The sequence below is a fragment of the Nycticebus coucang genome, chromosome 5 (genome assembly GCF_027406575.1).
Source record: "Nycticebus coucang isolate mNycCou1 chromosome 5, mNycCou1.pri, whole genome shotgun sequence".
Taxonomy (NCBI): Eukaryota; Metazoa; Chordata; class Mammalia; order Primates; family Lorisidae; genus Nycticebus; species Nycticebus coucang.
The window spans coordinates 43,263,763-43,281,284 of record NC_069784.1 but is presented as its reverse complement, the minus strand read 5'-3'; the positions used below and the strand labels follow the sequence as shown (position 1 = coordinate 43,281,284).

Below are 17,522 nucleotides of genomic sequence, written 5' to 3'. Positions count from 1 at the left end.
ATATTTGTAATATTTATATATCAACATGTAAAGAAATAATTTGTAAATGTAAAATATAAAATTTCATAATGAATATTTTGTAAATAAAGGTACTTTTAGGTACAATTTCCCAGTTTCCCTGTGTATATATGTATGATGACCTTTGGAACACCCTGCCCTGGATATTCACTTTAAGTTTGCATATTAGTTTGCCCATTTGCAAATATTGTCAGCTTCCTCAGTCCTCTGTACAACTTCAGTCCTCATTTCTAAAATAACTACTGTACAAAAGAAAATTAGGATTGACATTTGTAAATTGAGTTACCAACAGTAGCATCACAGGACTATTGTAGAGTATTAAACAAAGTCAAAGTAAATTAATTGGAATTATACATCAACATGGGCCCACTAAAGCGGAAATATAAGTAAAAATTGAGTCCTACTTGGACATACTTCATTTTCTTAATGAAATTTAGTTTAAGTTGCAAGTAGCCAGAATTTTGTACTTATTTATCATTCATTGAAATAGCTTGTCTGGCTTTGTTTATGGTATATAAAAGTAGCTCTAACTATTCGTGCCTTAAATTTAAATCTATACCAAAAAATAAATAAATGGAAAATGATCAAACTAAAAACTTCTGCATAGCTAAAAGCACACCAACTAAAGTAAACACAACCTTCAGAATGGGAGAAGAGATTTGCATGCTATGAATCGGACAAAGGGCTGATAACTAGAATCTACAGAGAACTCAAACTAATCAACAAAAGAAGAGCAAACAATCCCCGTTTATCAGTGGGCAAAAGAGGTAAACAGAACCTTCCCTGAAGAAGACAGACAAAAGGCCAACAAACATATGAAAAAATGTTCATTCTCCCTAATCATCAGAGAAATGCAAATTAGAAATATAACCTTGCCCCAGGGAGAACACCCACATCACAAAATCCCAAAGCTGCTGATGCTGGTGTGGCTGTAGAGAGAAGGTAACACTTTTACACTGTTGGTGGGACTGTAAACCAAAACAGCCTGCGTGGAATTCTCAAAGAGCTGAAAGTAGACCTTCTATTTGATCTCATAATCCTAGTACTAGGTATCTATCCAGAAGTAAAGAAATCATTTACCATAAGGACATTTGCACTAGAATGTTTATCACAGCTCAATTCACAATCACCAAGATGAGAAATCAACCCAAGTGCACATCAACTCATGACAGGATTAATAAACTGGTTTATGTATGTCATGGAATACTATTCAGCCATACAAAGATGGAGACTTTACATCTTTTGTATTAACCTGGATGGAGTTGAAGAACATTTTCCTTAGTAAAATTATTAGTGGAAGAGCAAGTATCCAATGTACTCAATATTAATATGAAACCAGTAAAAAAACAATGACATCCCCACGAGAAAGAAAAACACAGTTAAATTCAAGTGGAAGGTAGGAGAGGAAGGGGCAGAAGGGAGGAAGGAGGGGGATTAGTAAGCTCTCACCTAATGGGTACAGTGTAAGGGTATATGGCATGCCTCCTGGGCGAAGGGCTCAACTACAACTTGGAATTTACCCAATAAACGCAAGCAGTGTAACCTAATTGTATCCTCCTATTAATCTGGAAAAAAAAAAAAAAGTAGCTCTAACTGCTGAAATACTGATTGCTAGGAAGCCATCTAAGAAAACTTAAACTAGTTTCACCAAACAAGCTAGCAATATTTATAATGCATGTCATTTGGTGGTGGCACTAAATTCCATTCTCTGGCAGTTTCTTTTTTTGGGGGGTGTGGGGAAAACAAGAGTCTGACTATGTTGCCCTCTGTAGAGTGCAATGGCGTCACAGCTCACAGCAACCTCAAACTCTTGGGCTTAAGTGATTCTCTTGCCTCAGCCTCCTAAGTAGCTGGGACTACAGGCACCCACCACAATGCCTGGCTATTTTTTTTTTTGTTGTTGTATTTGTCATTGTTTGGCTGGACTTGGCCGGGTTCAAACCAACCAGCCTCAGTGTATGAGACTGGCACTGAAACTACTGTGCTATGGGCACCGAGCCTCTCTAGCAGTTTCTTTGGGTTGCTTTTTTGTGTCCACATGTCTTCATGTTACTTGGAACTTGGTATTTCTGAATTTTTAAAAAATTTTGGTCTTGAGGCTTAGTTGTCTCAGCTGAACAAATCTAGCTGGACTAATATTTGGCAAAGATCTTTCACAAAAAGTCATTCACAAGGTAGAAAAACGTCATACTTGAACAATATGTGCACAAGACTACAGTGGTAAGAGAGAAGCATCAGGCTGGGAATTAAGGGATATTATTGTTTATGCTGGAGAAACCCTCCTCTGCACCTCTAGTACCTCCTTCTGTAAATGGAAGGGCCCTGCCTCTCCTTTACATGTCCTGTAGCATACAGTACAGTATTTACTTGAAACAGAACAAGGCTTTTCTAGATTGCAGTAGAAATGAGGACAGTTACAAATGTTGGGTTTCATGGTTTTCTAGGCTCCTGACAAATCTACACTGCGACCTTTCTTGTTGGGAAAAACTTTGAACTTTTACCCTAATTCCTGATTTAGGGTAAAGAATGCACTCCAAGAATACATATGGTATTCAGGACTGCAAGAAAATGTGAGAACTATCAGGAATAAACCTGATAACCCAAGAACTCTTGAAAGAAAACTATTATTTTGAACTATTGCATGTTCTTAACTGACTAAAGATAGTAAATTTGACATCCTTGATCAAAATTGCTTTAGTGAGAGGACATATACATGTAGTTTTTTACCAAAGTATAAAATATGTATAAAGTAGAACTTAAGTGAAAAATAGTAGTGCATTCTGCATCATCTCCCACCATCCTTTCCTGTATACATAGATACATAAATAAATCTAGGTTTGACATCAGAATTTACCGTAACACTTCAAAAAAACATTGCCTGTCCTGCTGAGATTCTGATTCTGAGATTAAGTTTAATACACCAAGATGATAATGAAATCTGAATAAAACACTGGGTATCAGTTTAGTCACTTCTGAGGTCACGCAGCCATTCTCAAGCTGGGCACACACCTGCTTGTAATCCCAGCCCTTGGGGAGGCTGAGATGGCAGGATTGCTTGAGGCCAGGAGTTTGAGACCATCCTGGGCAACATGGTGAGATATCCCTACTCCATCTCTACAAAATAAAAATTAAAAAATTAGCTGGGTGTGGTGGAGCATGCCTATAATCCCAGCTATTTGGGAGGCTGAGGCAGGTTGGTTAAGCCCAGGAATTTGAAGCTACGGTCGTGCCACTGTACTCCACAGTCTATGAGACCCTCTCTCTACTAAATAAATAAATAAAACAGCCATGCTCAAAGCATGGTTTGTGGACTCCTGATGGACCTCAAGACTCTGTTAGGGGTGAGATCCTCATATTCTACCTTGTAACTAATTAAGAAACTGTCACTTATCAAATTTACGTATAGTATCATAGAGGAATGTTTCCAATTATATGAAAAGGCTATTACAATATTCTCTTTTCCAACTACCTTTCTGTTTAAGTTTGCCTTAGACCAAAAACTTCAAGATTTGCTAGGTGGGGGTGAGGGTAGGGGAGTATTGTGGAGGGAGTATGAAAGTGAGTTTTACTTAGAACAAAAACAGAAATAATAAATCACTCATTTTTAAAAGCTGATATAGTCAACAACATAAAAGCCAAGAAAAATAAGAATTTTATAAATTCAACACATCTCTAAAAATCCATGTTTGACTGCACACTGTCATTGTCTTTCTTTTTAAACTGCTTTATCGAGGTATGATTGACATGCAAAAAGCTGTGGTATTTCATGTATATGACTTGATGTGTTTGGAGATAAGTATACACTGGTGAAATCATCATCACTGTCAATGCCATAAACTTACCATCTCCAAAAGTTTCCTTTCACCTCCTCTGCTCTTTTTTAGTGTTTGTTTTGTCTTTTTTCCTCTGTCTTAAGAGAACTTAAGGTAAGTCTACATACTTAGCACATTTTTAAGAATTTAATACAATATGTTTAACCATAGGTCTTATGTTGTACTGCATACAGTATATCTCCAGAACTTATTATTTTTGCGTTATAGAAACTCTGTGCCCTTTAACCAATTCCTTCCCATTTTCTTTCTTCCTGGCCCCTGGCAATCACCATTCTACTGTCTGCCTCTGTGGCTATTTTATATTCCCCATATAAGTGAGATCATTCAGTGTTTGTTTTCCTGGGTCTGGCTTATAACACTTAAATGTTCTCCAGGTCACTCCTGTTGTCAGAAGTGGTGGGATTTCCTTCTTTCTGAAGGTCAAATAATATTCCACTGTATATACAACATTTTCTTCATTCATTCGTCTGTAGATGGACATTTAGGCTGCTTCCATGTCTTGGCTATTGTGCATAATGCTGCAGAGAACACGGGAATGCAGAAATTCATTCTTTGAATTCACATTTCAGTTCCTTCGGATATATATCCCAGGGTATGACTGGTGAATCAAATGATAGTTGTATTTTTAATTCTTAAAGGGGTCTCCATATCCATAGCAGCTGCATCAGTTTATATTCCTATTAACTGTGTACAAGGGTTCCCTTTTCTCCACATCCTCACCAACACTTGTTATGAAATCTGTTCTCTTGGAACACACACACACACACATTCTATTTAGTGATAGGATGATCTGACCATGTGAATAATTGAAAACTGGAAATTTTTAGTTACAATATTGATATTTTTGGGATTATAAATATTAGTTAAAAGCAAGATCTAGAATCCTGTTTCATATACAGTATTGTGAAAGATAGAACATATGTGTCTAGTTAGCAAGTTGTTATTTTCTCTTGAAAGGATAATATACAGTAGAACCTCTATAAGTTGAGCAGCCAAGGGACTATAATGAACTGGTCAACATATGAAGGTGTCAACGTAAGGAATTAAGTCTCGTACTGACACATGCATGTCGTGCATGTTTGGTCTGTGGAAATTAGGTCAACTTAAAGAGGCGGTCGGCTATGGAGGTCCTACTATGTTTAACTTCTTGTAATGTGGTTAGGATTTTCCCTGATGATGGGAAAACAGGAGACAGTTAAGAGTTTGTAGAGATGTTTACTTTTTAAGTTCTTTATATGCAGTTTGATCAAAATTATGCATTTCATAATTGCTAAGTTATTTGACTAGCCAGGTCCATTAGTTGTATTTCTACTTTCACTGGTACTTTTTGTTTGATTTTTTTTTATTGTTTTGGTTTCTTCACTGTATTCAGTTTCATAGTGGGAAAGAAGATAACGTTTCTTAGACCTTGAGTCTTGAAAGTTAACTTGGAACAGGTGGTTCTGTCAGCCTGAAGCTGGATTAGGGCTAGTTTTAAAGAGAATTTTAGCTACTTTAGTAGCAATAGCTTCAGTAAATCAGCCTTTCTGGATTGGAGTGTTTCCATGTGAATTTGAAGCCTAAAACTAGTTTATACATAGTATCAAATTCTTTTAAGATTGTTGATTTTAGATACTTTCTACCTCTTTTCAATTCACAAACTGGCCATTGTCATTTTTAGGAAATGTTGGGATGGGACACTTGTACTAGACTGTTTATTGCAGCTCAATTTACAATTGCCAAAATGTGGAAACAGCCTAAATACCCACCAACCCAGGAATGGATTAACAACCTGTGGTATATGTCTACCATGGAATACTGTTCAGCTATTAAAAAAAATGGAGACTTTACATCCTTCGTATTAACCTGGATGGAAGTGGAAGACATTATTCTTAGTAAAGCATCACAAGAATGGAGAAGCATGAATCCTATGTACTCAATTTTGATATGAAGACAATTAATGACAATTAAGGTCACGATGAGGGTGGGGGAAGGGGAGAGCAGAGAAAGAAAGAAGGAGGGTGGGTCCCTGGTGTGTGCCACACCTTTTAGGGGCAAGATATGATTGCAAGAGGTACTTTACCTAATAAATGCAATCAGTGTGACCTGGCTTATTGTACCCTCAATGAATCCCCAACAATAAAAAATAAAACAAAAAATGTTGTTGGGGACTGCAACAAAAAAAATAGCTGGGCGTTGTGGTGGGCACCTGTAGTCCCAGCTACTTGGGAGGCTGAGGTAAGAGAATCGCCTAAGCCCAGGAGTTGGAGGTTGCTGTGAGCTGTGTGACACCACAGCACTCTACTGAGGGCGATAAAGTGAGACTCTGTCTCTACAAAAACAAAAACATCCATATATTTTTAAAAAATTAAAAAAAAATGTTGTTGGGGAAAGTGTAGGGAACATAATGGATACTGTTTCCGAGGGTTTTTGTAACCCTTCTCTTCTGGAGTAGGGCCAGGACGTGGGGGGTATAGAGCAAAACTTTGACTTTCCAGATTAGTTTACTAGCACAAATTCCTGAGAGTTATGAGAAAAAGAGAAAGATCAGAAAATCTAGAAGGTGATTCTTGTCATGACCATCATTGCCAAGAAAAATTAGGGTTATTGTTTCCTATTATGCCTTACAAGATTAATTGAGAATGACTTTTCTCATCAATATATCACTTTGTTTTTTAATCCCCTCATCACTTTTAGGTAATAGTAGCTAAGCTGATAGGAAGGCTACTGTGGATGTTGTGAGGATTAAAATCTTAAACTTTAGTCCCTTTTAGCCTCTGGACTTTAGCATACAAAGAATGCATGTGCTCTCTTTTCTCAGTGAGGCTCTGAATACTGTGAAAGGGCACCTGCTCTCATAATTTACTTTTTGAATGAGCTCTTTTGGTTTTAGCTGAGATGTGTCAGTTTAAAAGGAAATAATATTCTTAGATAATGACATTACTGATTTTTTACCTATTACTTACCATCAGAATTTTTAAATAAGCAGGGATAGCCATTGGTCAGATGGTGTCAGAGTTGTGTTGAATTCTTATCTGGTTTTTTTGAGGTGTTCTTTTTTTTCAAAATTATCATTAATTTTGCAACAGAGTCTCACCCTATGTTCTGGGTAGGATGCCGTGGCATCCTCGCTCTCAGAAACCTCAAACTCCTGGGCTCAAGTTATCCTCTTGCCTCAGCCCCCTAAGTAGCTGGGACGACAGATGCCCACCATGAGGTCCAGCTAGTTTTTCTATTTTTAGTAGAGATGGGGTCTTGCTCTTGCTCAGCCTGTTCTTAAACTTCTGAGCTCAAGCGATCCATCTGCCTTGGCCTCCCAGAGTGCTAGGATTACAGGCATGAGCCACCACACCTGGCCTCAGAATTATTTTGAATGCTCTTATTTCTTAACACTTTCCTCTTTTTCTTTTGTTTAAACCTTCTTGAAGTTTTAAAAATAATTTTGACACTGTGGAATAAGGTACTTGGCAGTTCCCAAGTTACAAACATCATTTTGCATACAATTTGCACTTAAAAATGGAGTCTATTACAGGTAATAAGTAAATGTACCTGTTCCAGCTTACATAATTCAACTTTAGAGCAAACCTACAGAACGCATCTCATTTGTAACCCAGAGCCTATCTGTATTATTAACTTGATGAGGCAAGTTTTAGTGACTAAAAACTTTAACTGCTTTAATTGGGACAAATCATGGCTGGCAGCTAAGCTCAAAGTTTAATCACGTCCAGAACATGTTAGCTGTTCCAGTCAGAGCTTGATGTGTTAAACAGCTCTATTGTCTGTATGTGGATGTCATTCTGTGTGTGTAAATATTCTGAGCATAATTAATCTTTTTAATGGTTCATTGATTGAAAACTTTCTAGTGTTCGCTTTTTTTTGGACTTAGATGAAGGAAAAACTCACAAAATCCATGCCTGGAGCAGTTTTATTTAACATAATTTTGGAAACCAGTCTTTCCATTAGCAGAACTGGGCTGTTAAATAGCTTTTCATTCTAGTAAAAATTTTAGGAAACCTTATAAATATTTTTATCCTACCTGAATCATAGGGTAAAAATCTTTAATTTTTAAACTAAATTATACTTTTAATGGAATTATTCTCCAGATCCTCAGATTGAAATATAATCATAACTGAAAAATCATCTCCTCCTGAGAATGGATGCCTGAGATGTTCTATTTCTCCTTTTCCAATTTGCCTTATCCAGAAGCCCTTCCTCCCTACTACAAAAGAAAGGTGTGTCTCTTACTCATCCCATTTCTTCCTAGGGTTCACTGCCCTTTGCAAAGGAAGGGAAAATTCCAGAATGTATAGTCCTAGAAAGAAATCCAAAGAGGGGTTAGGTCAGAAATATTGGAGGGGCCATGACCTCATTCCATATGGACAGCAAACTTCTGCCTTCTCTGTTAGAATTCTGAAAAATGATAATCATTATCACAGGGATGTGTATCAACATACTTAGGTCAGTTAAAATGCAGTGTGATTTTGTTTAACAGAAATCTTTTACATGATTAGTTTGAAAATGAGGACTAGCCAATTAGGTTATACGGTGGGTATTTTTCATAAAGTGAATGCGCTTAATCTTTAGTGTCAAACACAGCTAAGGAGAGTGCCAGAAGAAATCATCCAGAATGAATTTAGAGAAAGCAAAGGATGGAAAACAGCAGAGAGAGTAAGAAAGTAGATACCATGGGAAGGTTCGACCCACATCCAAGTAGAGTCTCTGAGGAGTGGAGAGACGGGGAAGAGGCAGTATTTGAAGACAGAGTAGCCCAGAAGTTTTCAAGACAAAAAGATGAGAAGTCTGTTTTATCAGCATTATTTTCTGTTCGTGATATAACCTGTATTTTCTAAATAGTTGCTTTTTGAGATGTTTCTCATTTCCTCAAACTGAGGATTTATTGTTCATCAAATCCGTAATATCCATAGGCATTAACACTTGAAAATTGCCTCTTTACTCTGTTCTCTTTTTCCGAAGTCCTACTAGATAAATGTCAGATCCACCCATTCTAAAACCTTTCTCTTATAGCTTCAGAATGAAGCTCTCCCCTGAATTCTGACTGATTTCCTCAAACCTATTCCTCAGGTTTACTGATTCTTTATTCAGCCTATCCAATCTGCTGGTTAAGCTGTTATTATTTTAATTTTATTAACTGTACCTTTCATTTCTAGAAGTTCTCTTTCAAATTGACTCGTCTTTTTTGATAATATCTGGGTATTTTCCTAATGTTTTTTTTTTTTTTTTGCAGTTTTTGGCCAGGGCTGGGTTTGAACCCGCCACCTCTGGCATATGGGGCTGGCGCCCTACTCCTTTGAGCCACAGGCACCACCCTTTCCTAATGTTTTAAATGCCTTATTTTGTGCCTTCAGTCATCTAAATATTTATATTCTAATATCTATAGTCCTTGAATATCTAATCTGTGTTTAGATTGGCTTTACTTTTATTCATGTCCTTTGTGGGAAATCTTTGCTAGCAAAATCAAATATAATACAGTAGACCCTCCATAGTTGACCACCTCCCTACATTGGCCACCTCCTTAAGTTGACCAAATTTTCATTGATCAGACATATACACATTAGTACAGTGGATCTAGTTCCTTATATTGACCTCCTCTGTGTGTTGACCAGTTTGTTACACTCCCTTGGGTAGTCAACTTACAGAGGTTCTATTGCAGTGGCTCTCAACCTTCCTAATGCCGCAACCATTTAATACAGTTCCTGTGGGTCATGACAGGAGAACCACTATCCTATTGTGTATCTCTGTCCCACCACCACCACTTAACACCAGTCATAATCTAACTGACAAACTACAAATCGGGATTCCCACTACCTTCTCTTTGGGTTTGATTAATTTGCTAGGAAGGCTCACAGAACTCAGGGAAACATGATTAGGGTTATTATAAAGGAGACTTTATACATAATAACAGGCCGCTGAAGAGCTCCACAGGATGAGATCTGGAAGGGTCCCTGAGTGCAGGAGCTTCTGCCCCTATGGAATTGGAGTGTACCATCCTCCCTGCACGTGATGTTCAGAGTTGCATTTTGTTTGTTTGTTGTTGTTTTTTTGAGACAGAGTCTCTCTGTTGCCTGGAGTAGAGTGAGCTATCATCTTAGCTCACAGCAGCCTCAAACTTCTGGGCTCAAGTGATCCTCCTGCCTCGGCTCCTGAGTAGCTGGGACTGAGTGCATGCCACTGCACCTCGCTAATTTTTCTGTTCTTATCAAAGGCAAGGTCTCCCTTTGCTCATAGTGGTCTTGAACTACAGGCCTTAAGTGATCCTCCCACCTCAACCTCCTAGAGTGTTAAGATTATAGGCAAGAGCCACCATGCTCGGCCTTGTTCAGAAGTTTTTGTAGAGCTTAATTTCTAGCAACTACCACCACCCCACCCCCTTCCTGGATATTGGTAGGTGGGGCTGAAGGGTTCCAATCCTCTACTTACTTGTTCCTTTTGGTGACTGAAACTATCTAGGGGCCTTATCTGAAGTCAGCTTATTTAGCATAAACTCAAGAGTGATGAAAGGGCTTGTTATGAACAAAAGACACTTCTATCACTTAGGAAATGCCATGGGTTTTAGGAGTTGTGAAAACCCAAATATTATTAAAAAGATGCTTCTATCACTTTTATCACACAGGAAATTATAAGGTATTTAGGAGCTTGGTGTCAAGAATTAGAGATGAAAACAAAAAATATATATATATTTTTTCACAAAAAGGATTTTGTAAAAAGGAAGTATTTTATTGTTGACATATTATTTTAATTTTATATCTTTCAGATATTTGGATTTGAACTGCATTTTGGACTTCATCTACACTCAAAATGCCACCAGCAGTCGGAGGTCCCGTTGGATACACCCCCCCAGATGGAGGCTGGGGGTGGGCAGTGGTTGTTGGAGCTTTCATTTCCATAGGCTTCTCTTATGCATTTCCCAAATCTATTACTGTCTTCTTCAAAGAGATTGAAAGTATATTCCATGCATCTACAAGCGAAGTGTCATGGATATCCTCCATCATGTTGGCTGTTATGTATGGTGGAGGTAAGTACACACTGAGGTCTTTTAATTTTCATTAAGCGGTCAGAATCTCTTGTGTTAGATGACTTTTTTTTAACATCTTATTCAGAGAGATGTTTTGAATATTATTTCTCAAAGTTTTGTGTTCAGAGTTACATTTTTCATTCTTGATAATAGTGGCAACTCTTGCCATGTTTGTCCACTGTAGTATTTCAAAACAGAAATGAGGAATTGTGAGGAGCCTGATTTTCTCTAACTCAAGTGTCATTGAGGTGAAAAACTCAAATAAAAATGATGTGTACCCAACTGGTCTTTCTAGTTTTTCTCCATTTCTCTGCTGGACTCTCAAAATGTAAACATAAATACAGATTTTTAAAAAATTGATATTGGGGTGGCGCCTGTGGCTCAAGGAGTAGGGTGCCAGTCCCATATGCTGGAGGTGGCAGGTTCAAACCTAGCCCCGGCCAAAAAAAAAAAAAAATTGATATTGGAAGAATGAAAATAAACCAGGGTAACCTAAATGGCATAGTTCAGAGTCTCAGGCAGAATCTTTATATGATGTTAAAATTAAAGAACTGAGTAAAACCTTCTCCTTATTCCTTGTGGTATTGTGAGTTTTAAAAGCATTTCAGCTACTCTCTAAACTTAAGTTTTAGAAGTTTTAGCATGTATTTCCTTTCTGTTTTCTTTGGCATGTTGTGAAGGAAAGGTAAAGAGTAAGTTGCTTATTTAACATTTTTAAAAATACCGTTTGTTTCACCTTGGATCATAAAACATAAAAACAATTTTACATATAAAAATTCAACATGTCATAATATGGGGTGGCCATAAAGTTCATGTGCAATTTTAAATAGTTGTGCACACAAAGTTTATGGCCACTCTGTACTTAAAATACAGTAGAACCTCTGTAGTTGACAACTTCCCTACATTGATCACCTCCTGAAGTTGACCTAATTTTCATAGACCAGACATGCACCATGTATGTATCAGTACAGTAAGTCAGATTCCTTGTTGACCAGCTTGTTACAGTCCCTTGAGTGGTCAACAGAGTTTCTACATTTATAGTTCTGTAGTTCAGAGATTCCAAAGCCAAGTGTATTCATTTACTGGGATTATCAGCGTCTCATGTTGCTCATTCAGCCAAGCTTTTACTTCATATTTTTGGTAGAAGGTAAGTACTTTAGATTATGTGTATATATAGCTCTTTAATGGCCAATATAAGGATTCTGGATTTCAACTATAAATAATTTAGCCTTAGGCTGCTAAGATCAACCAATAATATTTGAGCTCCATGGATATATTCAGCCCTGGGCTAGGTGTTCTGAGTGATAGAGAACACCGATCCTGATACCTTCCTTGAAGAAGTTTATTATCCTTTTGAGACAATAATATATACTCATGAAATACTTGAAATTGAATAACTTATGAATTACTTGAAATCATAATTAAATGTAATTAAATTGTACAGAAGAATCAGCTATGTAGTAACTGGTTGCCTTGGAAAAAGGAATGGGAAGATTTATATTTTCCTCTGTATATTTTTTTGTACCCTTTACATAGGCCTGTGTGTCTACTAAATTAATTACATTTTTAAAGAACCCAAGTGCTTTGGGTTGTAGTGTGTTTTTTTTATAAGTTCAGAGAAATCATAAGAGACTTTGAACATTATCTAGTTTCTGAGAGCCAATAACTTTGTGGGCTTTGAATTCCAGTGTGCCAGGATTTCTAACCCAGTTTTGACTAGGTTAGCTTGAGGAAACTGATATAAATATTGTCCAGAAATACTCTAAAATGTCAGTACATCCTATTAGTTTTTATTTTTAATATTTTTCTTGAGACAGATTCTTACTCTGTTGCTCTGGGTAGAGTGCCATGGTATCATCACAGCTCACCACAGTCTCAAACTCAGGGGCTCACATGATCCTTCTGCCTCAGCCTCCCAAGTAGCTGGGACTATAGGCTTGCGCCACCAAACCTGGCTAATTTTTTCTGTTTTTGGTAGAGATGGGGTCTGGCTCTTGCTCAGGCTGGTCTGGAACTCCTGAGCTCAAAAATCCTAGAGTAGTAGGATTACAGGCGTGAGCCACCTCACCCAGCCTCAGTGTATCCTTAAATTGACTACAAATCAGACGTTCACATGTTGCAATTCCGTGCTGCCAAGGAGCATGAGAGCCACTTGAGTTTTGCATCAAAATTAAATAATGTCAGTTGTGCCAAGGGCACATGACACTTTGGGGAAATAGTTCCTTCTTTGTCCTTATTCACTTAGTGAGATAACTAGCACATTTCTCTGAGTTTGTGTTATAATAGGCCTATAAGCTGTACCTCTCTATTTTTAGTGATATTAATAGCTAACTAGGACCATCTTTCTAGAAGTAACTCTAAAAGACAAATTGCCTATCATGAACCTTATTGCAGAATTTTTACTAAATGGGTTATTTTGTTTTGATTGGCTTCTAAGTAGTTTGTCTATCCTAAGAATTTCCATCACTGTTACAACTGCCATAATCGTTTAACTTATGACTTCGTAGACCACACTCTGAACGTGAATACGTTTCGAGCTATGATTGGTTTCATTTTCTTTATTAGTGCTTTGGATCAGTGATATATAACTGATAGTCGTTAAGAGTATTTGGGGGGGGCGGCGCCTGTGGCTCAAGGAGTAGGGTGCCGGTCCCATATGCTGGAGGTGGCGGGTTCAAACCTAGCCCCGGCCAAAAACCACACACACACACACAAAAAGAACATTCAAAAAGAATTTATAAAAAAAAGAATAGAATTAATAAATAAATGTATTAAGCTTTAAAAAAAAAAAAAGTATTTGGGGGAGAAAGGATCTTAATTGCCTATTTCTTGTTTTACTTTTTTTTTTTTAACATGAAACTATAAATTTACATATTTTCAGTTTCACAATGATCGTTTTAACTTTAACTCCTGGTCTGGGCCAGACATAGTGGCTCACACTTATAATCCTAGCACTTTGGGTGGCTGAGGCAGGTGGATTTTTTGAGCTCAAGAGTTTGAGACTAGAGATCCCTCTTCTAAAATAGTAAGAATAGCCACATGTCATGGGAGGTGCCTATAGTTCCAGCTACTGGGGAGCCTGAGGCTAGAGGATCATTTGACCCCAGGACATTGAAATTGCTGTGAGCAATTATGATAATTGTCTCAAAAACAAAAACAGAAAACCCTCCTGGTTTGAAATTTCAAATATTGTAAAATTTGCAGTATTAGTTTCTATATCACAGAATCAACAGTGGCAGTATTGATCTTTGTAATTCTGATTGTACAAAATCTCAGGATAATTTTATATGGAAATATTTCATAAATATTCTTTCAGTATTCAGTTTTTTCATCTTTTGTGACCTAATATTTTCATAGCATGACTGTCTTATTAGTCCTTTCAGGCTGCTGTAACAAAATACCTTAGACAAGGTAATTTATAAAGACTAGAAATGTATTGCCACATTGGAGGCTGAGATCAGAGTGCCAGCAGATTCACACAGTCTGGTGTGCTCATACTCATAGATGGCACCTTCTGTCCATGTTCTCATATGGCAGTAGGGAAGAAAAACTCCTTTAAGCCTCTTTCATAAGGGTACTGATCCCATTCCCACATGACCTAATAGCCTCCTAAAGTCTCTGCCTCTTAATACTATTATATTAGGGGCTAGGTTTCAACATGTGAATTTTGGAGGATAGAAACATTCCAACTATAGCAGTGTCTTAGAAGGTAGCAATGAAAACTGCCTTATGCGCATGTAGGTTGAGCCTGAAGTCTCTCTTCTTAATCCAGCACCTTACAGAGACTTGGTCCTTTGAAACACATGGATAAATCAGAAGCTTTTGTTCCTTCTTACATGCTTATGATATATGTATCATGCATGTATCTATCTCTACCTATATGGATGGGGAGAGAGAGAGCATATGCAAGCATAAGCACGTGCACTAATACCATCATCGCTGCCAATATTTATTGAGGACCTACTAAATACTTCACATATGTTAGTTAATTTTTTAGTCTACCTAGGAGGTAGATTAATAACTTCTGAGGAAAGTGGTATAACCATTATTTGAATTAGGATTCCCTGGGGCCAGAGCCTATCCTTTTAATATTAGTACACTATACTAATAATACTAGAACATTTGTAACCACAGAATTTTGTGTAGTGTTTATGGAAATAGATTATGTCAACAGATGATTATTATTAGTATGTTCTGAAAATATACATACAACTCAGTATGTATTTTTAAAAGTAGATTATCTTTGGATAAGACTCTCTTAAAATTAAAATTTATAAATTTGGGTCTGGGCTCAATGGCTCATGCCTATAATTTCTAACACTTGGAAAGCCAAGGTGGGAGGATCACTTGGGCTCAGGAGTTCCCAGCCTGAGACAGCAAGACCCTGTCTCTACTAAAAAATTAGCCTGTAGTCCCAGTTATTTGAGAGGCTGAGTCAGAAAGATCACTTGAACCAGGAATTTGAGGTTGCAGTGAGCTGTGATGATGCCACTGCACTGTAGCTGTGGTAACAGAACAGAATTCTATCTCAAAAAAAAAAAAAAAGAAGACGACTTATAAATTTAGAAAAGGCAAATTACAGATTATACCTATTTGTAGCAAGTGAGAGCCCATTTGCTTTTGTTTTGAAAATATACATATACATGACATGCATAAAATGTTTTCCTAGTTTTCATAATGATTACTTTTCATTTGTTTCTTTCACATTCAAGAAAAACTGATATTTTCTTGATATACATGTATTTAGCTAAAGAAATTTAATCTGATTTTCTTGGGTAATACTCTATTTTCTGTACTCTTGAGTAGTTAGGCACAAGGTTATGTTGACTTTTATCTGACTTCATCTTCTCTTCCAAGCTTTCTTTCACAGTATCGCTGCCAGGAAGCATACTGATACAGACATGGAACCAAGTAATTCTGAAAGATGTATTTGGTTCAATACCTGTAACTTAGAATGGATTTTTTTTTTGTAGTTGAAATGACCTAATTGCAAAAATGTTTAAACTCAGAAATAATGATTGTGTACATTTGTCTTTTTTCCTTTCTTTTTAAGAAATTTGGTACAAAACACATTTATAACATACACGTACTCTAAAACCCATTCTGATGTGTTCATACATCTTCTGTGTACCTATCTAAAATTTAAAACAGAGCAAACTCTTGATACCTCAAGAACCCTGTGTACATCCATTACCAAGGTGTTTTCAGCCTGTCTTCCCTTAAAAAAGAAAGATTAAGGATAAACTCAGGTTTTGAATATTCTAGTAAAATTGCATCCAGTATTTCTAGATGTTGAACATACATGATAATTTTTCTAGCATCTTTATTTTCTAGTACACATACTTACAACTCAGAAGTAATTATAGAAAGCAATATTATTGCCTTTTGTTGGCTTTGGAGGAATTAACATTATTATAATTCATGCTTTATATAGATGTGAGGGAGTAGGCTCCTTTAGACTGCTAACCTGTGTATTATGTCCTAGGTCCCATCAGCAGTATCCTGGTGAATAAATACGGCAGCCGTCCCGTCATGATCATTGGTGGCTGCCTGTCGGGAAGTGGCTTGATCGCGGCTTCCTTCTGTAACACTGTGCAGGAGCTTTACTTCTGTATTGGGGTCATTGGAGGTGAGCTGCTACTGATTTATTTTCAAACATTATTTTATTGCACACTATTTGGTATTAATTTGCCTTCTTATTTCAGATATTTTGAGGAAAATTCTTTCCATGTAGAAATGATTTAACTATCATTTTGAAGAGCCATAGGTAAATTAATTTAGGTGTACTAAAAAAGCAGACTTTTAATTGCTGTTATATAATAGGTAGTTGTTTGTTGAATGAATGGATTGAAAGAGATGATTACATTCCTTGTCCCCAGAATAGACAGCAGTGCTAGATAAACTGTATGTGGCAACTTGTTTTAAGTTGGTCATTAGTTATTCTCTCTTTATCTCGTCCTCCCAAGGATAATAGGCTTCTATTGGAGCAGGAGAGAGTGTTAAACATAAAGCAAGAATTATTATTATTATTTTTTTTATAAAGCAAGAATTATTTGTTAGAATGTCCAGATAACATTTCTAAGAGATAAAGGATATACTTAATAATCACTTCCCTCTAAGAATTACAAATTTAAGGTAATGACCTGCTAATGAGCATAAAGAGTAAAGATTAATCAAAACCTTGCAATTAAAGGAATATCACTATTAACATTTTGATGAAGCCAGGTACGGTGGCTCACGCTTGTAATCCCATTACTCTGGGAGGCTGAGGCAGGTGGATTGCTTGAGCTCAGGAGTTTGAGAGCAGCTTAAGCAAGAGTGAGACCACGTCTCTACTAAAAATAGAAAAAAACTAGCCAGGCATTGTGGTGGATGCCTGTAGTCCCAGCTACTTGGGAGGCTGAGGCAAGAACAGTGCTTGAGCCCGAGAGTTTGAGGTTGCTGTGAGCTATGATGCCATGGCACTCTATCAACACGACAAAGTGAGACTCTGTTCAAAAAATAAAAATTCTGAATGAATAAAAACATCTGACATAAAAGAGAAAAAAGAGTCTCCGTGCCTGTGGCTCAAGTGGCTGAGGCACCAGCCATATACACCTGAGCTGGCAGGTTCGAATCCATTCTGGGCCCGCCAAATAACAATGATGGCTGCAACCAAA

The 17,522-nt window shown here is 37.1% G+C and overlaps 1 protein-coding gene across 1 annotated transcript in view; it reads left to right on the top strand.

The window, feature by feature from the left end:
- SLC16A1 (solute carrier family 16 member 1) overlaps positions 1-17,522 on the top strand; it is a 49,549-nt gene that overhangs the window by 20,979 nt on the left and 11,048 nt on the right. The window contains exons 2-3 of the mRNA XM_053592891.1: positions 10,603-10,863; positions 16,349-16,492. Of these exons, the coding sequence (XP_053448866.1) occupies positions 10,647-10,863; positions 16,349-16,492 (361 nt within the window). The 5' untranslated portion in view covers positions 10,603-10,646. The remainder of the gene's footprint in view (positions 1-10,602; positions 10,864-16,348; positions 16,493-17,522) is intronic.